At 32.8% G+C, this 22,720-nt stretch overlaps 1 protein-coding gene across 2 annotated transcripts in view; it reads right to left on the bottom strand.

Moving 5' to 3' along the window:
• LOC148612986 (multiple epidermal growth factor-like domains protein 8) overlaps window positions 1–22,720 on the bottom strand; it is a 51,479-nt gene that overhangs the window by 11,606 nt on the left and 17,153 nt on the right. Inside the window, exons 8-29 of one of the 2 annotated variants that reach the window (XM_088594932.1) lie at window positions 21,343–22,002; window positions 20,560–20,663; window positions 20,013–20,290; window positions 19,133–19,364; window positions 17,298–17,512; window positions 16,733–16,874; window positions 15,491–15,719; window positions 15,136–15,289; window positions 14,633–14,808; window positions 13,805–14,073; window positions 12,987–13,128; window positions 12,536–12,716; window positions 10,938–11,095; window positions 10,359–10,503; window positions 9,154–9,424; window positions 7,626–7,770; window positions 5,777–5,945; window positions 5,088–5,144; window positions 3,519–3,673; window positions 1,692–1,947; window positions 773–965; window positions 203–392 (exon numbers count right to left, since the gene is read on the bottom strand). In XM_088594932.1, the coding sequence (XP_088451058.1) occupies window positions 203–392; window positions 773–965; window positions 1,692–1,947; window positions 3,519–3,673; window positions 5,088–5,144; window positions 5,777–5,945; window positions 7,626–7,770; window positions 9,154–9,424; window positions 10,359–10,503; window positions 10,938–11,095; window positions 12,536–12,716; window positions 12,987–13,128; window positions 13,805–14,073; window positions 14,633–14,808; window positions 15,136–15,289; window positions 15,491–15,719; window positions 16,733–16,874; window positions 17,298–17,512; window positions 19,133–19,364; window positions 20,013–20,290; window positions 20,560–20,663; window positions 21,343–22,002 (4,521 nt within the window). The remainder of the gene's footprint in view (window positions 1–202; window positions 393–772; window positions 966–1,691; window positions 1,948–3,518; window positions 3,674–5,087; window positions 5,145–5,776; window positions 5,946–7,625; window positions 7,771–9,153; window positions 9,425–10,358; window positions 10,504–10,937; window positions 11,096–12,535; window positions 12,717–12,986; window positions 13,129–13,804; window positions 14,074–14,632; window positions 14,809–15,135; window positions 15,290–15,490; window positions 15,720–16,732; window positions 16,875–17,297; window positions 17,513–19,132; window positions 19,365–20,012; window positions 20,291–20,559; window positions 20,664–21,342; window positions 22,003–22,720) is intronic. The other variant, XM_088594933.1, reaches the window with a different exon arrangement.

Raw genomic sequence — 22,720 nt, 5'->3', positions numbered from 1 at the left:
TATACTGTATATCATATGTATGCATGCAATGTATATAACATTGACTAAGAGTCAGTCATGAAGGCTCTTTTAGAGCTAATGTTGTACAAGTTTTTTTTTTAACTTGCTGACTTTAAATAAAGCTTATTTGATTTCATTTGATTTGATAGACAAAAAAACCTAAATGTTTCTCTACCTGGATACAGATACATATGCAACTTACCTGTGTATTGTTATGACAGTATAAACAGTGCCTTTTGTTATCAACACTCTCACATTCACTGTTTTTATGGCAACCACATTCTACCGTACAATTATTCCCAACATAACCAAAGTTACAGTCACAAATATCTGGTTTGACACATCTACCATGTAAACATCCTTGATGGCAGATGGGGATACATTCTCCTGTCCTGAAAACAGTAACAAAATATGTATAATTATAATCCAGGAGATATGTCTTAGCTTGTAATTGAAAATGGTGAGTTTTTAACTACTACGCTGTGAGTGCATTATGTAAGAGGTTTCCTACCGTTTTATATTTTCTGAGTTACCAACAGATTTCATAGCAGAAAACAATTCTCCTGCAGTCTTTCCTTAATTTAAACTACATTTGTATTTCTCTAATTTAAACTATTTCTTCAATCTCCATAGCAACATATCAATTTTACCATTTTTGAGTGGTGACATAATTTAAATATCTTAGTACTGTAGGAGAATCTAAACAATAGTAACATTAATGGTGTGAATTGTGGTCTGTATTTATCTCACATCAATTCTGTTCTATACTTACTCCAATGCACTATAACCCTTCTTGCATGTACAGATATACCCCTCTAATGTATCGTTACAGTTTTGTGTTTCAGGATCACATGTATGATGGCCATTTTCACATTCATTCTCTGGGGGACAAGACATGTATATCCATTCAGGCTGGGTAGTACCTAATCTTCTGTACTTGGTTTCTAAATGGTAAAAATTAAGACCTGAATACAATGAAAAGAACCTTATATTTAAGATTCTTCTTCATTTTTTATAACAATATCATGAATTGGGAGAGGGCATAATCATGAGATTAAAAAAATATTTAAATAGAGAAAATCATGTAAGTCTTGTTTGGAGAAAAATATTTCTAAACAAATTATGCTGAAAACTCACTTCCATAAATAATAAAAGTACATTCATTCCATATACGAGTATACAAATTCTTTTGTCAAGTACAAAGACTAATAATTCTACATGATTTACACCTAAATTGAGTAAATAAAATTTAGTGTAGAGTTCACATGAGATTCGGGTAAATCAAACCTTCATGTGACTTTCATGTGAATTTTTCACAAGAAGTTTATATTAAGCCATTTCATGTGAAAATCATGTAAATATCATGAGAAGCTCAATTCACATATATTTCAAGTGAAAATCATTGTAATTTCATTTCATTTCTTGGGTATCAATTTTCATGGGTAGAGGAAAAAATAAATGTATCTGCAAAATATGACAAGAGTCATCAAACATAAATTTATTGGTAACCAATATGTCACACTTGTATCAAACTCCTGTCAAAATATCAAGTGGCTGTAGTTGCAGAGAAATTTGTTATGAAAAAAAATAATATGGACAAACTGACAGAAGTAGACACAACGTCTGGGGCATAAATATTTCACATTCAATGTAAAAAAAAAAACAGTAAATACTAACAACAAAGTACTTACGAAATATATGTCCATACGTAATTTCCATATCATTACAAATATTGTTTGAAGGTTTCATTATCCCACCTTCCATACAAATGCCTTTTCCATTTTGACCTGCACACCATCCACAGCCAGGCATATTTAGACATTGGGAGCACTGTGAAAAGTCTTCACAATGGTTTGGGCAAAGAATAGGTTGATGAGCAATATGGTCTAAGACCAATCCACAGTTACCATGGGAACAAACCAGTTGCATATTTGCCTCAGGCATGCACTGAAAGTATGGAGTTTGGATAACATTCAAAGCAAGTTAAATATCTATACCAGTATCTGTTTAAATTGGGTATAAATTCTTTTCTTAAAAACACAATAATTTCAAAGATGAGAGACCGGGTAACTAAAATTATTTTAGTTCAGTTTTTTTTTCTCATAGGTGAAATGGTTTTATTTATGGATACAAATTAAATCATATTCTGTTTTTATTCTTGTAGTTCCATGCATGAGAAAAAAACCTTACACCTATTGGTAAGGCTAGAAAATACAAAAAAAAAAAACTGGAAGCAGACTTATAACAAGAGGCTTCCAGGAGGCTGAATTGCTCACCTGGTTGAAGTTTGTCTTTCAAGGGCAATAAATTTAACGAGGGGTTGTCCAACAATTTTGACTCAAGAAGACATTGGTAGAACTTATTATAAGGATTATTTCAAAATTGAAAATTATTCCTACCTATTATAGTTTTCAAGATATTGGCTGAAAAAACAAACATCATCATTTTTCATCTTTCAAGGGCAATAACTCTTACAAGGAGTCCCCTGACAACTTTGATCCAAAAAGACTTTTGAAGGCCTTATAATAAGGATCATTTTAGCAATTGAAAGTGTTTGGCTAAACCTAATAGTTTTGGATATATATGTGAAAAACTACTGTCTGACTCCTATGTTGTATCTTTAATAATGGTGTTTTTTCAAAAGATCAGAAATCCCAACATCAGTTAAATGCAGGATACCCCAAGGAACATTCACACCATGTTTGGTTTTAATCGGTCAAGTAGTGTGAGAGGAGAAGATTTTTTAAAGAAATACATCAAAAAAGCAAAAAAAACGTCAAAAAAGGGCAATAACTCCACCATTGCTTTACAGATTTAAAAGAAAATTTGACCACAGATAAATCTCATTATGCTGAATACTATAACCAACCGTTTTGGAGATATATGCGAAAAACTACTGTCTAACCCCTATGTTATATTTTTAGTAATGGCGGCCATGTTTTTCAAAGTATGAAAAATCCCCACATCAGTTCTAGGCAGGATACCCCAAGGAACATTCATACGAAGTTTGGTTCCAATTGGTCAATTAGTCAGAAGAGAAGATTTTTTAAAGAAATAACATTTAAGATAGCAAAAAAATGTCAAAAAAGGTTCCAACATGGCTCAATGGAATAAAACGAAAATTTGATAACAGATAGGTCTTATCATGCTGAACACTTTCACCCTTGTCAGAATTTGGCTAAACCTAACGGTTTTGGAGATATATGAGAAAAACTACTGTCTGACTCCTATGTTCTATTTTTAGCAACAGCGGTCATGTTTTTCTACAATTCAAAAATGCCAATGAATGTTCATATCAAGTTTGGTTTCAATTGGTCAAGTAATATCAAAGGAGAGTTTTGTAAATTTGTTAATGAGATGATGATGACGGACACCAAGTGATGGCAATAGCTCACATGGCCTTTGGCCAAGTAAGCTGAAAATGATATCCAACAGTTTCACTTGACAGTTCATCCCATAACATTTGAAACTTTGTTTGTGGAGTTCAAATCTCCTCATTTCTTTAAATGATCACTGACCTCTCGTAATGCCTGGCTCCAAACACAAGTTCCACTAACACCCTCAGCACCACTACGTTGTCTACAGGTAAGACATTCTTTACTCTCATGGCAAGGCTTACTACACCTATTATTGTCACGTGAACGTTTGGGTTGACAATGCCAACTCTCTTTAGCTGTATATATAAACAGATATCAAGCTTTTAAAAAGTTTATCGAAATACAACGAAGCCAACAAACTCATTACATTAAAGGTGTTGCTACTTTGCCCTAGTTGATGCATTACATAATTTTGTGTCACAAACTAATGAGTTTTAGGCTGATGCTATTTACAGTAGGCAAAATTTCAATATTTAGGTCAAATAAATGGTAATAATAAATTTATTGAACTGATAGTCAAAAACTCTTGGCAATAGTCAAAAGGAGAGTCCATATTGCAAATGGCAATATAAGCACAATAACCTGAAACTGGAAACAACCTCAATGAACGTGACTTGGTACAGACATTTCGAATGGAAATGAGGGTTAAACCAGGTTTTATAGCATGCTAAACCTCCCACTACCAATACTGTTAATTGTTTTGGCTATATTGCAATACAACCATGCTGTACAGAATTGTCACCTGGCAAAATTAATAAAATCAGTAGTCAAAACAGTACAGAAGATATAAAGGTCCATCATCTCTAATCTTTCAAAGGGCACTATATTTTCTGCTAATTACCACAACTTCAGATACAATAATACATTGTATAACTTTCAGTTAAAAAGTCATTCATTCATATCAATATTAAACTGATGAGATTACAAATCAGTCAAAGTAGTTCACAATCAACAATTAGCGGATGGTTTCAATAGTAAATTGACTTATGAATAATAAACTTTAAATTTATTGTGATTTTTCCCTCTTTTTTAATATTAACTTAAAGAAGAAAATTATTCTAGCAAAGATTTTTGATCAGTGCCACACTGTGTCTTGAGTATAGTAAACTGGGAAACTTCTGCGGCTTCTCCAATCAACATGTTTTCACACAGTTTTGAATTCCCAATCTTTCCCAAAATTCTATAATAATGTACCCTGGGAGTGTAATTCGATGAAAATATTCATGCAGTTTAATTTTTGTGTTATGGGTCTTACAGCAAAAATAAAACTACCACAAAAATTTACCTGTTTACAGTATATAATATAAATGTGTGGAGGTATAGAGAAGATATATGGATACTGAGACTTATGTGTAAATACAAAGAAGACATATGCAGGAGCGGATCCAGGATTAGAGTTTAGGGGGCATTAATTGAATTAAATGCCATGCAAGGCAAGGCAAAAAATATTATGAGGTTAAACTTGTGGTGAAAATTTTTTTCTTACAGATTTAGGGGGGCGTACATCCGGCATGCCAGTCCTTGGATCAGCACCTGATATGGATACTGAGACATATGGAGGGCTAGAGAAGACATATGGATACTGAGACTTACATAGAGGAATGGAGAAGGCATATGGATACTGAGACTTACATGGAGGGATTGAGAAGACATGTGGATACTGAGACTTACATGGAGGGATAGAGAAGACATATGGATACTGAGACTTACATGGAGGGATAGAGAAGACATGTGGATACTGAGACTGGCTCTGTTTGGGAAAAACACCTGTAAAACAATATTAAGAAAGTTAGCAACCTTTGAGTAGTTTAGAACTTCTACAAATGTGTTTTCATAGCTTTAAACTGACCAGTAAAAAACGGCTGTTTTACCAAACTTTTTTTTTCAAATTATGCAACCTTGTCACCTCCCCCATAATAAAAGATTAATGGTATAGCCTTGCATTTTTGTGTCCATTTGTCCCAATTCCTGTTATGTTATGGCAAGTTGTTTTTGTCGAGTCATAATAAAAATGCTTGTTTATAGCCCCCTTATTTACCCAGTTCAAGTCAAAACTCCTTAAATCCAACCCAGCTTTTCTTTTTGTATGACACATTATGGTGCAATTTCAAAGAGACTGATTCACTTATAGTCAATTTATTGTTAAGATATAATGAAAATGCTTGTTTTTGGCCCCTCATTTCAAGTAACAACCCCGCAAATCACAGCCTTACTCAAGTGGAATGGAACATTGTGGTACAACTTCATACAGATCTCTAAAATTATACTCAAATTATTGCCTGGACATTTATTGTCTATGATGACGATGCAACCGACAATGAGAGCATAATACTATAACAAGGGCACAATTTTATTATGGTTGTAAAAAAATGGACCAGAATCTATTTAATTTTACTTACTATCATATATGTTATTGGTCCATTCACAATTCATCACATTACATTTGTCACATGTTCCTGCGCTACATTCTTCAATACAACAATTAGCATCAGTACATGAACTTGTACAATGTTCACTTTCAGAGTGGATACATTTTTCATTTCCAGTGTTTGTACACCAATGACATCCCTGTCAAAAAAACATAGCGATAATAAGTAGAAACTCAAGAACCAAAATCTTTCACCAGGTTCTATAAGCAACATTCTATTTTTGTAAAAAAAGCTATGTTTTTTTTTTGGATAAAAATTCTTTACGGAGGTAGACCTAGGGTAAGGGACACAACCCATACAAATCATCAGAATGTTTTTATTCAACATTTTACTTCGATGTTATGTAAGCATCAAAGTAACTTAGTTAACTTCATTCTATGTCAAATGATAGCCTTTGGTGAAATTGAATATGATACAAACATATCACTGACTTCATAAGTTATGTCCCTTACCCTAGGTCTACCTCTTTAAGCTCATACATAAAGAACAATCATATAATTTTTCATTTAATTCTGCCCAGTAGTTTCTGAGGAGAAAAGTAGTATCATTAAAAATAACAAAAAATGCGGAAAAATGGCAATAATTTCAACATAGCTTCACAGATTAACACACAATATTGACCAAAGACAAATCTTACCATATTGAACATTTATACCCCGGTCAGAATTTGGCTAAACCTAACAGTTTTAAAGATATATGCGAAAAAAATCTTCTGCCTGATCCCCTTTTTTATATTTTTAGTAACAGCAGACATATTTTTAGATGAATTTAAAATCCCCACATCAACTCCATGCAGAACATCCTAAGGAAAATTCATATTAAGTTTGGCTTTGATTGGTCTCATAATGTCAGAGAAGAAATAACATTAAAAATAGTGAATAACATAGAAAAAGGGCTATAACTCCAACATGCCTGAACAGATTGATGCGAACATTTTACATCAGATGGATTTCATTATGCTGAACATTTTTCCCCAGCGTCAGAATTTGGCTAAACCCAATTGTTTTGGAGATATTTGCAAAAAATTTCTGACCAACTCCTATGTTCTATTTTTAGTACAGATGGCCATATTTTTCAACAGATCAAATATCAGTTGTATACCCTAAGGAACATTCATACCAAGTTTGGTTCTAATTGGTCAAGTAGTTTCAGGGTAGAAGAGTATTGAAAAATTGTGAACAAAGACAGATGACAAGTGATGGCAATAGCTCACGTGGCTTTTGGCCACGTGAGCTAAAAATAGATTGATTAAATCTGTTTTTAATGCCTATTGACAGATATCAACTGCTTTCTGGACAAAAACATTAAATAGATGTTAAAGACAATGGTTTTACAGTACCTGCCAAAAAAAAAAGCGAGTCATCCAACTTAAACAAATTAACATCAGACCCATTGCCTGTAATCTATCTTATATTCCATGGTACGAAACATTAACATCAGACTCATTGTCTGTAATCTATCATATATTCCATGGTACAAATCATTAATATCAGACTCATTGTCTTTACTCTATCTTAAATTCCATGGTTGGACTAGAAGTAATGACAACAAATTTTGAATTCATTGGTATGACTCAACTTGAGATCCAACAAACAACAGACTGCATTTTTGGTACGTATGCAAACATCAACCAATGGAGTTAAAACAGAGCTATCATTTTTCACGCAAGATTTGTTTTTAATTTTTAGATATTTTGGGCTATATTGGCCTTCTCATCGACTCTTTCTTCTTCTTATATTACAGAATTAAATATGTTAATGTAATACTCTAAATTGTTTTCCCTTTTTTTTCACTTGTGCATACTGCTAAACAATCGTACCTCCTTTGCATTATGACTGTCTTTGAAGTATGGATGAACAGCCAGGCAGGACTTACAGGTTTTGTGTACATCACATCTCCTCTTCTTGTACCATCCCAAATTACACTCACCCTGCCCAGGCACAACTTTTGATGACGGATAACATCTGAAAAGAATCATATCAGTTTATAATACAGTGAAACCTATCAACACTGAACCCCAAATAACCAAAAACCTGTCAAAATCAGAAGAAGAAGGGCTATAAAGGGTTTCATTGGCTATTTGTACCTTTTGGCCACTTTCTGGTCAAATTTTTGGCAAGGAAATGGTGTCCACACCCAAAAAAACAGCTTCATATTTAGTGAATACGTTCATTTTCACATATTTCATCATATGTGAAAATAAAGTTATGTTTCACGCTTGGACATAGTCTGGATATAGATATGTCAGAAAAACAACAAAATTTCTGTTTTCGCATTTGTTAAATGATGTATAATCGTGGCACCATTATGATGTCAAAACAATGAACTAATGCCACAAATTTCCTGATGTTATGTTATGAACAATGTTTATTTTATAACAAAATGCTGATATTTTTAGGCAATATTCATAGCATAATGCCCTACACGTTAACCAAAAACCTGTCTAAACCAGACACTTTTTGACATCCCCTCATGTCAGTTAAAATGTTTTCTGAGCCTGAATAAACCGACCACCTGTCTAAACCAAATACATTCTATCATTTCACAATGAGTTTGGTTTGACAAGTTTCACTGTACTGAAGATAACTTTATCAAGCAATCATTACTTACAAAACAAGTACAAGGCACTGACTCCAGATGATTTTTATTTAGTGTTCATGTACATATTACCCCCCTTTTTTGTGTCATGCCAAGATAACTTATTTTGTCTGGAACTTCCCCAATTTCATTGACAAAAATGTCAGTGCTCAGTTACTCCAAACAAGGATATTGTTTGGCCTATATTACCTCTAAAATAAGGCTGTTTCACAACTTAAAAGTGTCCAAATTTGAACAAAATGAAGGCTAAAAAATGATCCCAAAGATAAAAAAAAATTTCCCAATTGGTAGTCCAAGTGATGGATATGGTGGGTTGGTGATTAACTGTTTAGGACTTGTCTTTTTCTAGTTATCCTCTTACAGATTAAAAAAATTTAAACTACAAATCAAATTGTATGACGGGAAAGATTAAAAAAAAAAAAACAAAACAATATCACTGTCAAATAACACCATGAAACTGACACAGGGCTCTAGATACCAAAAAATTATGGAAAATGTAAAATATAAAATCTGAAAACCTGCAAACCGGTGACTTTACACATTATTCTAACCCATTCTGCATACTGAATCTAAAAAGTCCAGGAACTAAATATGAACAATCAATATTAAACTAAAGTTCCAGACAAATACAGAATTGTACCAAACTTAAATCTGATTCAAATCATATTTTTTCTCAATTCAGCTGGTAAGAAAATGGTGAATACATTAAATGTTCAGCATTCCAAAACACAATCCCAGACCATACTTACTCTGCAGGTAAGAACTGGTTCATACTGACAGAGAAACAAGATATAAGATTGTCTCCTGACGTATCATTATACACACAGCCTTTACATCCTGCTGTTTTAGCACAGGTATCCTTGTCCCCGATTAGCCGACAGCTATCCACAGGTAATGACAATTTTATTAACCGACTGTGAACTTCACCATCGTAACCTCCCATGAGGTAAACATCTTTTCCATATACATCTTTACTAAGATACACAGCTGCTGCAGACACCATAAACTTGGTATAACCAGCTATAAAGCAGAAATACAAACTTCATATCAACTACATTGCCTTATAATATACATTTAAGTTTGTGTTGCCTTCAAAAACCTATGTCATCCCCTGCAGTGTTCTAGGATTCCTATTTCCCTTTACCCGGGGAAAGTGAAATTTGGATCAGGGAAAGTTAGGTACTTAGTTACATTTTTCTGTGGCAAGTTGAAAGCTTCACATGCTGTAAGGATTTGTCTTGTTAGGAAAACAGTCATTGACGGTGGGAAAGTTGATTTTATATGGATTTTTCTGATGGAAACCTCAATTGCTGAAAAATCCTAGAACACTCCCCTGTTCCAAACTTCAATGGGTTATATAACTACCACAAAATTCAATAGATCATCTTAAATTCCTGGTAATATGTACAACTAAATATCATGTCCTCACTACCTACAATGTTTCATGAAATTTAGTGCAGTAGTTTTCAAGGAACTGTACTTACTAAAGTGTGACAGACACACAGACAGACAGGTCAAATAAAATATGTCTCTCCACCAAAGTGTTGGGACACATAATTTAAATATTTATGGGCGCAACTTATTCAAGATAGAATTTCGTCAAATTGAACCTGCAAACATACTTCATATTTCCTTGTCAGATTATCTCAATAACATATATGCAGGCATTAATGTTCATGTTTTTTTTTTAAAAGGATAAGAGTTAAATAGTATAAAATATTTTTTCATGTGATATTTTTGTCCTTATTAGTCTACTGTCAAAATAAAAATAACTAGTTAACTTGGAAAAATACAATGTTTGCAGCATTAAAAGATTGTTATATTAAGATGTTGACAATGTTCCATTTAAGCAACATACTACAGAAATCTTCATGTACCAATATGTTTTTCTCTAACTTGAAAATTTACCACTGATTGCCGCAATTAAACGTTAAAAGAATCTCCTAACACTCACCTGTGAAGTTAACCTGAAACCAGTTGTTGCATTTAAAGTTGTAAACCAATGCTGTGTTGCCATGGTAACTTTTATCTGATTGTCCCCCAAAAATAGCCATATATTTCCCAGCATTAACTGCTGTATGAAATGTACGATTTGTACCCTGAAAATATACAACAAAAATAAAATATTCCACTAGTTGTGGTGTCATCACTTATAGCCAACTGCTTGATATAAGCAAATACCATCAGTGAACATGTATATTGTATCTGATCTAAACATACAAATACTTTCTCAGAGTATAACATACTGCCATCAGTGCCTTCAGTTTACGGCATTTTTTAATAGGTAAACCCTTGATTGTTTGGGAAAAAACAACTAGATTTCAACAACCCATTATAATGCAGCATTGATTCTACTATCAGATTTCATTCAATAACAATGTAAATTTCAGGGTATCAACTCCATGATTGACCTCATCAAACTTCTAATGCATGCTAAGACATTCTTACAAAGATTCCTAAATGTAATTTTAAGATATATTTAACAGGACAATGAATTGAGATAATTTAATTGTATTTGAAAATTTGATAATACCTGTGTTGGCTGTAAGATATTCCAGCGTTTAAGTTCAAGGTCAAATGCATACAATTGCCCAGATGATGAAATCCCCTCTTCGTTCCTGTATAACACTCCACCATAGATATAAACTGTTTGAGTCTCTTCATGGTAAATTGCAGAGTGACCATATATACCTAAAAATAGGAAACCATACCATTTGAAGTAACTTTGATATGAATTTATCATAAAAGAAGAAGTGTTTACCGGTAATCAAATGTTCCCAAAGAAATTTCGATAATTCACACTGTTAAATAAATTCTGAAATTTCACCTTTGACTTTCTCCTGCCAACATGTCAAAACAATGATATCGATAATATGAAAAATAATTATTGATAAATAGGATAATCAATTGGTTATCATGAATAACCAAAATATGATCACTCGTGCCAAGAACGCTTGAGGGTTTACACACTCAATAAATTTAGGAGTTCTTTGGCACTGGTGATAATATTTCGATTATTCACTCTTTCCAATTAATTATCCTACTATTCTTATACTGTATAGTGGGTTATTTTGACGGGTGTAAAATTGGCTATTTAAAGGCAACAAGTTGTACACAAAATTTTACTGTTTCTAATTTTAGCAGATATTAAGTGGTTCACTTAGTTTTTGGACTATGAGTAAATATTTTGCAGAATTTATTTTGAACTTTTTATTTGTATATTAAAATCACTCTCATTACATAACAAAATATAAGTTTTATATTCTTACATTACCATTATCTATAAATGAATTTGTTTCCTTCTTAAATCCTTGATACATATATATGTTCATTTGTACCCAATAGTACACAGTCTACCAAAGTCAATGATAATTAATACTGACACTGGTCAGTTGCTGTTTGACTGGTAATGGGATAATTCTATCAGATTAAGTTGGAACAAAATTTATTATATAGATAAATAGCAGTGATTTACAGAATTTTCCCAGTGTAAAAATTTTCGATATTACACTGTTAAATAAATTCTGTAATTTCACCCTAGGGCTTTCTCCTAGCAGAACCTCACACAACAAATATAAATCCACTGTTCACAAAATTTGAGAAATATGTTAAAAATAACGACAATTAATGGAGGAAATCGATACATAGGATAATCTTTTGGCTATTGTGAATAACTAAAATATGATCATGTGCCAAGAACCCATTAAGATTTAACTCGTGCGCTGAACAAGTGCTGCAAACTTATTAAATCTAGGTGTTCTTCTGCACTCATCATCATATTTTGGTTATTCACACTTTCGAATTTATCATCCTGTCATTATCTCATTATGTCTATTTAGTTAAAGTAAATAGAACAACTTTACAGGACTTTTCTGAGTCTTTACAAGACTGAGTTTTGTAATCTTAACTAATACCTACCATATATGCACAACCTTCCCAAATAAATTCAGTAATAATTTAATATGTAATAAATATGGAGATTTGAATAAGCCTGATAATTTTCTATAAACTGAGTTGATACTATGGCATTATTGACATTTTTTAATCTGTTCTCCATAATTCCAAAAATCCAAATCAATACAATGTTGTTTCACAGTTTATTATTTCACATATAAGACTTCTATGACAAACCTATAGGAGCGCCTATCTGGTCTTTATGACTGTAACGTCTCCAGTTGGAGTTTGTAGCGTCATACTCGTACATGGTTTCAGAGAAATAATTCTCTGTTGAGGAGCCTCCAATGATCAGTAAGCTAGCATCTCCTATTTTTGTCATAGTATGGCCAGCAACTGCTTCTTCTTCCGAAGGTTCCTGTAAAAATATTCACAAATAATTATTGACAACAGATTTCAAAAAGAAAGTACCAATTTTCATACATGTAGGATAATATTTTTATAAAATATACAATTTCAATATACTTGCTATCCACAAGGAAAAAGAAAACAAAGAGAACTTGTCAAATTTTTTTTCTCCATTTTCTCTTTGGTCAGGGTGGACTTAAATAACTCACAAACTTACTCTAAAGTTTCTAGTATCATCTAATTTCAATTTCAAAATACACAAGGAGTTAAAAGTTTTTACCTCAACGGTCCACTTGTGAGCACCAATAGCAAACTTCCACATCTCATTTGAAGCTTGTATGTTTCCATTCTCAGCTTTGACGAACCCACCATATACATACATTGTCTTAAGATAGTCTAAATACACTGCAGAGTGAAAATATCTGAAATATAAATACCTATAAAATCAAAACCCTCACAAACCACCAGTATAAACAGCTAGTATAGAGAATACTTTGTTGGAGTTATCTGGAATAAATATGCACCCATAATACAATACCCTCCCCCCTAAAAAATACAAAGTTCAATGATCAGTTACATATCTCAAACTTTTGGTTCTGCAGCATAACAATATATAATTGTCAAATAGGAAATTGATGTCAACTGAATCAGAAATCATTACCAATTATGTGGCATGTCCATCGAAAGCTTTGATGTACTACATTAAAGTAGCTGTGATCAAGAGTTTTTTAAGATTTTATGTTCCCTCCTGAAGCAGCTTAATGGTTATCATTGGAGAGATCCTAACAGGTGCCACTCATCATTACACAACAAATATATACATATATTGCTAAGTTTTTAAAATTAAGACTTAAGTTACTGTAAATTTAGAAAATTACTCTGACATTTTTCTTCTTTCAAAAATGCAAATCATAATAATTAAACACTGTGCTTGTTGTATTTGAATATATTTTCTCCAAACAAAAAAATCAGGCTAAAATGTAAATTTTCATTTTGATTAATACTGCAAATATAGAATTAATACATGAACACTATAATTATAAAAAAATACTGTAATCAGTTGATCGTGGAGCCAAACATTTTGTTGTTTACTCTTACCTCCCACTTGGTTCAGTTGTTGTGATAGGAATAATCTGTGTCCACTTCTTACTACTTAAGTTAAATTTCCACAAATCATTGAGTAAACCATGTTTGAGAGAAAACCCACCAAACATGTACAAACTTTCAGATCCAACTGCCACTATAGTATGACCATATCTGCCTAGGTTGACATCCTCAGAACGTCGGACATCAGGCTGGAGAGAGGAGTACCAAGGAAAAATTTCCATTTGTCCTATAGATGTTTTACAACTGCAAGACTGAGCATCCTGAAATATGGAAGAATTTACAAATCAATCAGGAAGTAATCTACATAGGCAAAAGGAGTCAGTGGATTGGAGTTTAGGTGAAATTGACATAAATGACAAATTAAATCTTGTGCCAAAATGAATTTTCACAAAAAAAATATTTTATCATTCACATGATGGTTAACTGAAAATAATTGTCCCGTGTTCCAGTACATAAATACAGTACAAGATTGATTGATTGATTTATCGTGGTTTATCATCCTATAGCAGATATTTCATGCATTTCTGGACAAAAAAATTTACCAATCAAACAGACCCTGCATTCAACTTGTCTGCCATGCTGAGCTAAATTTTTATTGTGCAAGCTCATAGAGGCAACAACCCTTTTCCTTCTTCTTGAATACTGTGTTCTTTGTAAAGAAACACTAGACTGCCCATTTTAAAGTCTCTAACACTTGAAACATGCACCCTACTCTGAGACCACAGAGGCAGTTACAGTAGAAGCTTGCACAGAATGATAGCATTGTCACTACAAACCTCCCGCTTCAAAGTCAGGGTTATATTCAGACACAGATCTTACCTTATCAAATGTACAGCCATCACTACATATAAATTCCTGGCAGCTGTCACCAGAGTAGCCAGATTCACAAACACACTGATTTTCCTTACATACACGATGTTGTTGGTACATGTACATACAATTCTTGTCACAATCATTCACTCGGTATGAAGCATTAAACCCTGGTATACTGGAATCTGTAATCAAGTAATAACATGGGAAATTACAGTGTTATTACTTGAAGTATTATAAAACATCTAACACTAGTTTTCTGTCAACCGAAAATAACAGTAGTATCAAATAATAGAAAACTGTGTTTTCCACCAAAATAATGTGATTAATTGAATTAGGTTTTCCAACTGTAATGCAAATCATGTTCAATGTCCTCTATTTTTTTCCAATTCATTCCAAAAAGTTTTGTGCAAATTCATCTTTGTCAAGTCAATTAAAACATTTAAATCAGTGATCCACTGTTTACAATGGAATCACCAAGATAGAATTCAATGAAAGAAACAATCTGATACCTGTTTCAAAATATATCGTCATTATTCTGGACTTAGATGTGACAGATCTTGACCTCTCTTCACCACAGAATGATGCTAGCAATCCTCCACCAGACACTGTAGCTTTAGTGTCATAAACAAAAGATGGAATACCCTCATACACATAAACATGTTCCTGGAAACATAACAAGATAATAGTGGTTTATACATGTATCAAGAAATGTTACTTTGTACGGAAGATTTAATGCCAGTGTTGTCATCATCAATTATAGATAATACACAATAAAAACAATTTAAATAACCAATATTGCTATGAAAGACATGTTAGATTCCTAAAGAGTGAAAACAAAAATGTGCTTATTTCTCTATCACTAACCTTTCCGCAATTTAATGCCATGTCATCGATCGTCATAGTAACAGAGATATCCATTTCTAATACAAGACGTTGGTCACCACTGATTTCTTCAATCGATTTGTCATATATAATCCAGATACAGTAAGTTTTTGTTTCATTGACGCCTGACCCTTTGTATGACCCAAATGACCCTGATGTTTGATCAAGTCTGACCCTAGAATCACAATTCCTATAGCACTTTCCTCCATTTCTATAAATAACAAATAGAATACTATAATTCTTTAATCATATTTAACAAATAATATGAGGAAGGCTTTAAAATACGATAAAATAATACTGATATCTTTGAAATATTTTGTCAAGGCTACATTTTTGACTTTTTCTAAATCTTCAACAGATTGTGATGTACTGTTTTGCTTTGACATAAGTTTCTAAAGTGACAGTATAATTATACTCCAAGTCACCTCAGATTGTTTACGGTTTTTTGTGTTTATTTTTGTAATTATTCGACGGTTCCTTTCAAAAACTTGCCATTTTACTCGTCGTTCTGTACTACGATTCCCTTACAATTATTTTTCGTTCTTACCTCCGAGATTGAAAAAATTCAAAATTTATTTTTCCTACGAGAATTTTGCACTGAATGTATTGTTTATACGCCATCTTGTTTCTATGGATATTTTGAAATATTCCCTATTATCTCACAATTGAACAGCTGAAATACCATGATTTCCTGCCAATGTGAGGTGACTTGGAGTATAGACAAATTTCTATATATTTAAGAGCTAGCTTTGCTCACTTATTACAGGGTTGTGGCATAAGTGTTGGGAAATATTGTCCTGAGTAGAATTTTATACTGCACGAGCCAGTAAGCTTAATATCATTTCCAAATATTCAAGCAAAACACTTTGTATTATATAATAGATGCTACTAACTTATTTAAAATGTGTTTTTGTAGTTGATACCATGATTTGAATGGTACTCAGTGCAATATGGTAGTATCTTTCAAACTGTTTTAACTTTGCTTTCAATGGCTGTACAATAAAATATAATATATTCTGAACATTGCTTTCAAATAACAGGCCAATGATATGACATCATTTAATTATTCATTTAAGTTCTACTCAACTTTCAGTACTAAATAGATTGATCAACATTTTATTTTACTAAAATACTTATCAGTGTCCAAACTTATCTAAGGAATACAGTTGTTGTGAAAATAATCAACACCATCTTTGAGCTAAGTTTCATACAATGATAACTTACCTAGCATCACCATAGTAACCATTTTGACATTGTTGACAATGGTGACCAGATGTATTATCTGTACAATGACACTGACCTGTATCACTGTCACAATGACCTTTAGTGTGATCACTGTGTTGGTTACAGTCACAAGGCTTGCAACCTATAATTAAAAAAAAATTGTACAGCAATTCTTTTATTTGAGCAACCAAAACATGTTGACAGCATATCTATTGAAGATATACTATTACTGACAGTATGTAACACTTAAACTCTATCTATATGTACTTATGTATCTTTGTATGAATGCCTGTTTAACTTATCATCACTATTTCTGTACACCTGTTGGGCAGACCAGTAATGAACAGGACCTCATAAAAATTAGGCTTGACTAAACAAATGATAAGGACTGGAGGGAAAAAGACAACAACAAAGTAGACTAAAAATATAAATTGAATTTCAATGTCAGTGCAAATTCATGATGGGTCCAATGTAAAATGAAAATTGCGGCATATCATAGCATCAAATGGGTTAAATAAGATCAGATAACTATAACTATACAGAACTGTACAACAATAAGTTTTACCTTGTGATGGTTTCCCATAGTAACCAGGTAAACAAAGCTGACAGTAGGTGCCTCCAGTGTTGTGATGGCAACGGTCACACAGCCCAACACCTTTACTGCACATGCTTTGATTGTTACACTGGCAGTCTGTATTACAGTCTGGACCAGTCCAACCGAGATAACAGTTGCATTCATAGTTTGTTCCACATTTCCCATTTATACATTCATGATAACATCTACAAATACAAGAACATGTAGTTAGTATACCTTGGTATCAATTATTAAGCATATCTATCTCATGTAATTTTTGTAACAACTTATTTAGTTATTCAGTCCTTAACTTTATTCTTAAAATCAAGCTTATCATTATGTACATGCCACTTTATATGATAATAAGGTTATTCTTTATTTAAATCTATAAACTTAATGAGAAAATGTGTCAGTAAAAAAAAAAACAGTTCCACATTTAGGTCCCTACAGATAAAAGTCTGGAAAAGTCTTTTTTTAATTGATCTTTACCATGAACATGTCCCATAACTTCTTCAAAATTAAATGTTAGGAATGAAAAACGAATTCACAAACATATTAAGATAATCTCAAATACTAAAAAGTTAACAAAACAAATGTAAAGGTAAACAGCAATAGTCTGAAAAATGGGGCATCTATTGGGATATTAAATAATACCTCATCATGTTGTGTTGTATTTAATATCAAAAGACACACGCAATTGGACTCAAAATGAAAGATAACTCCAATACATAAAAAATAAGGTTGGGGGGGGGGGTAGAGGAGGTAAAGACAACTTAAAATGGTTTTAACTGTTGTGTAAATAATCCGATCAGACTGAAATTCAAATTTGATATGTATTTAATGATACTCAATAATTACACCAAATATGAACAAGCATTCTGACAGTTTTGCTTTTGCAATACAGTGTCCCCTTTCAGCCTTTGAACTCATTGCCTTTACGAGATTTTTTTTATATATGTGACCTAACAATGGATGGTGTTATTTTTTAACAATCAAGAGAAAATAACTCCTAAACAGCAAAAGCAAATTCCATCAAAATCAAACCTGAGCTTCATTTTACAATAGATAATAACATTTTTGCATTACAGAAAGTTCCATATAAACCATTTTGCCGCAATAATATTTAAATTTAATTTGTAACTTGTCATGATAAGACTAGCTAACAAATATGAAATCAATAGGATGAGGCATTACAAGAAAAGTCTGGAAAACATAAAATTTTATGAAATTTTCTATGTCCAAGGGACACAACTTCTGTAAAAATCATTCAACCGTAACATCATTCAAACTTAACTTGTAACTTGTCATGATAATACTATATACCAAATATGAAATCAATTAGATGAGGCATTACAAAAAAAGTCCAGAAAACCAAGTGTGACTGGCGGACTGACGGACTGACTGACAGACAGATGGAGTGCAAACTTAAGTCCCCTTCGGCATTTGCCGAAAGGGAACAAAAAAAATGATCCTTCTATTACTTCTATAGTTATCATCTAGAAACCATTAGGGGACAGACAGACACACACACACACAGAGAGACAGATGGGCAAGTTACCAGATTCTCCATGTACCTTGCCACTTCATGTGGTGGGTATAAAAACAGTTTGTAGCAAAATGATGCCTGGGAAGGGTGACAAATAATCTTGGAACTACCTGTACATTCATTGATCTATATGTGTCAATGGCAAGAAGAAAATAATGAATAAATTTAAATTTAACAAAAAATTGTTTGGAAAAACATAATACTTAATACCTGCATGGGCTATGTTAGCATTTATGTTTAATAAACATGGTACCACTTAGATTTCATCCAATAAACCTACGTTTTCTGACATGTCCTGCCATCTTCTATATAGCCTCTTTTGCATTTACAAACATAGGACACATCTGTATTTTCACAATAAGCATTTTCATCACATTCAAAAATGCCAAGGGCACATTCATCAACATCCAAACATGTATCATACATCCAAGCTGATGGATCATCCACAGTTATATTCTTGTCCTTGCCCTCTTCTGCTACTATCTCAGCACATTTCAGGGCTTTTGCTGGACCTTTAACAAAACATTTGTTTTTTTTAATGTTGTCTTCATTTTTGGAGCACAATTTTAAACTATAAATGAACTGCTTTTCTGATTAAGTTATCAATTCATAGCTTTCTTCAGTTCTCAGCATATTGTTGAAAAAAAAACAAATGCCTCATTGAAAGTTTTAAATTAATGTATAACCTTTAAAACCTGGTATAGTGAGGTTATTGGAATAACTTTAGGGGGTCTAAATTGCATAAATGTTCTTACCTTTCATACACAGCCACACATGAGACTAATATACCGGGTAAGTGTATAATAATTATATGAATATTAACTGAGCATGATATGATTAACATATGTTTCAGTTTACATACGATTATCACATTATTTTTTCATATGTTTTTCACAAACAAAATAGTCATTTATTAGCAAGCCAATATTAGCATGTGAGAATCATAAGACTAACATATAAAAATTTTCATAAGATTTTCATATGAATTGAGCAACATACATGTATGATCATCATAAACATGTACCTGAGACTTATAGATGTGTAAGTAACATTAGAGAGTCAATTCAAATGTAGGAGAAACCTTTTGTTAAACTATACTTTACTTAATAACTTCAACAGAAAAGTTTACAGAAGTAGAATCTAACCCTGACTTTATATACCTGAGAAATCACCATCAACACATCTTCCAATCAACCTATTGTCAATGTTACCACACCAACCACAGCCATGGCGTTTAAGACAGGAATCACATGACTTGTACGTAGAACAATCGCGACAGGAATGGTTGTGCTTAAGGTCATCACTGTCGACCCATTCCTGACACTGACCACTCATGTGATGTGAGATGTAGTGAGCAAATGGGAAACACTCATGTGTGTTCTCACACCAGAAACACTCATCTCTGTCTTTTTCTACACAGCTGAGACAATTTTTCCTCCTACAATATCATAGATTTAGTAAACTTTCAATCAAATGTCATAAGTACAGTAAGTCACAGCCACAGATCCAAGGTGTCCAGGTTTTTTTTGTTAAATTCATGCAAAATTTGGATAAAAATGAGCAATTTTAAGTCTAGAAACTGCTGTTCAAAATCTTTGACTCTTCCCTTTCATTACATACAATTCGAACCTAATTTCAAAGCAAAAAGTTTAATCAGCACTTTTCAACTTGTTATGAAATTAATAACTGATATTAATATTGACTCACATGAAGCATGGACTGGGGCACTCTGTTATTGTTCTAGCATGTTGAAGTTTCCTCCCCCTCCTGATACATTTCTCATGATCAATACTCCATTCACATAACTCATTCTGAAATGATATAAAAAAAATACAGTGCAACATAACATCAAAGGCCTGGTCTAATTGACTAAAAGAAGCTGTCTACCAAAAGTTATACCACTAAAGACGGGTCTAGTTAGAAATGGTTACAGAACATTTTGTAAGAAGTATAAGTCAATTTGAACAAAAAGAAAAGTTAATTACAAATGCACTATGTTAAATGTAAGTCCAAGCCTTTTCATTAAACTTGTGAGAAATCAAGTTACTTCACTACTACAAACCTAAATTTATAGAAGTGTATTTAAAACCTCCATATAATGTCTTTAAATTGAGGAATAGGGAAAAATAGGGCTTTAAGGGAACATTAAGTGATAATCTGCCACGTAATGGTAAAATAAAAAAGGGCAAAATGTTCAAAATGGCCTAACTCAAAAAATACATTCAAACTAAATCTGTATTTGATGGTATTAAATGACTGTGCCAAGTTTTAAAAAAAAATCATTTATCCATTCTCAAGTTATCTAGAAACTATCAGGGGAGGGATGGTTGGACATGCTACTTTCAAGCATTAATTTCACAGCTAAAAGATACACAGGTGGGAGAGAGTATTAATTTTACAGCTAACAGATATACATGATGAAGTATTAATCTTGCAGCATACAGATACACAGGAGGGAGAAAGTATAAATTTACAATGTGAAAAGCTTACAGTTACACAGGAGTAACAGTCAGGATGGTCATGGCACAAGTCACATTGTTGTGGATGAGTGACAGCGATCGTTTCTTCACATGACGATGAGTTATCTCCCTTGTAAAAACAGGTTTTTGATGAGGAACACCAGGCACACGAAGCATCAGTCATACAGGCCAGACAGTTGGCATGGATCAAACAATGTATACTATTATATGGTTCTAAGAACTCCATTGATATTGTGACAAGATTATCCTTGTGATGGGACCAGTCTACATTCCACATTAACTCCAGTTCAGCTTTGCCTTCTTCTACAAATCTCTCAGTTTCTATTGCTAGATAATATTTGTATCCTCTTTCCCTGTGGGGGAATAATCGAGCTCTGTTTTGACGATTAGCTTTAACCTTTGAACCAACATTTTTCTTGTAAGTCGTCTGATGAATGACAATCTCATGATTTTTGACAGAGCTGTCGTTACTTAAGTTCAAGGTGACTTTGACATCACCAGCAATATTCATATAGAGTTGCAGCTGCTGAGTACCATAACTCAAGGGTGCATTAAGTGGGTGGATGAAACCCGTGATTCTTGCCTTTATCACACTACCAATGCTATTAATATTTCCATGGAAAGGTAGAACAGTTCTTACATCGACTTGAAATTTGTTGAGGTAAACAACCTGAAATAAACATATCATTTCTAAAGTAAAATTTCACCTTTTGATCATACATGTAGATTCATGTATTTCCCTTGAGTGCCAAATCTTAAACCTCTACAACCCATTTTCGAACCTTTAAAACAGTGATATTAACAAAAGTTTGAAACAAAATAACACTATGAAAAGAGATTTCATATTTTTTTCTTCTTAGTATATGTACCAACATACGTACATAATCACGGAAATATTTTTGGAAGTACTGAGAACGTACTATTGTTCGTGGGATGCCAATTTCATGGTTTTCAATGGTAGGTCAAACCATGAAATTTGGTTCCCAGTGTAAAGGAAATTTCCACTGTTTGTGTACACTGAAAACATCAAAACCATGAATTCAAGAATCTACGAATTTGTGCTTCTTCCCTAATACACGAAAATTGGCATCCACTAATAAAGGTACATCCACAGTACCAGTATTTCATCCAAATTAGATTTTGTCTCGTGTCACAAACAAATTAAGTTTAACTAACTATACAGAGCTTTTCTATAAGGCTATTCAATCTTCTACATTCTTAGGCTATGCAAAGTTAATTCCTAGGTTGCTAGGCTACTCAAAGTTAATTTCTAGGTTCTTACGCTATTCGAACTTTAGGTTCTTAGGCTGTGCAAAGTTAATTTGTAGGTTCTTAGGCTACTCAAAGTTAATTTCTAGGTTCTTATGCCATTCAAAGTTAATTTCTAA

Source organism: Perna viridis, chromosome 7 (assembly GCF_037379345.1).
Source record: "Perna viridis isolate PV_CMFRI_1.1 ecotype Kerala chromosome 7, ASM3737934v1, whole genome shotgun sequence".
Lineage (NCBI taxonomy): Eukaryota > Metazoa > Mollusca > Bivalvia > Mytilida > Mytilidae > Perna > Perna viridis.
The sequence above is the reverse complement of the archived record's forward strand: the minus strand, read 5'-3'. Positions and strand labels throughout refer to the sequence as shown.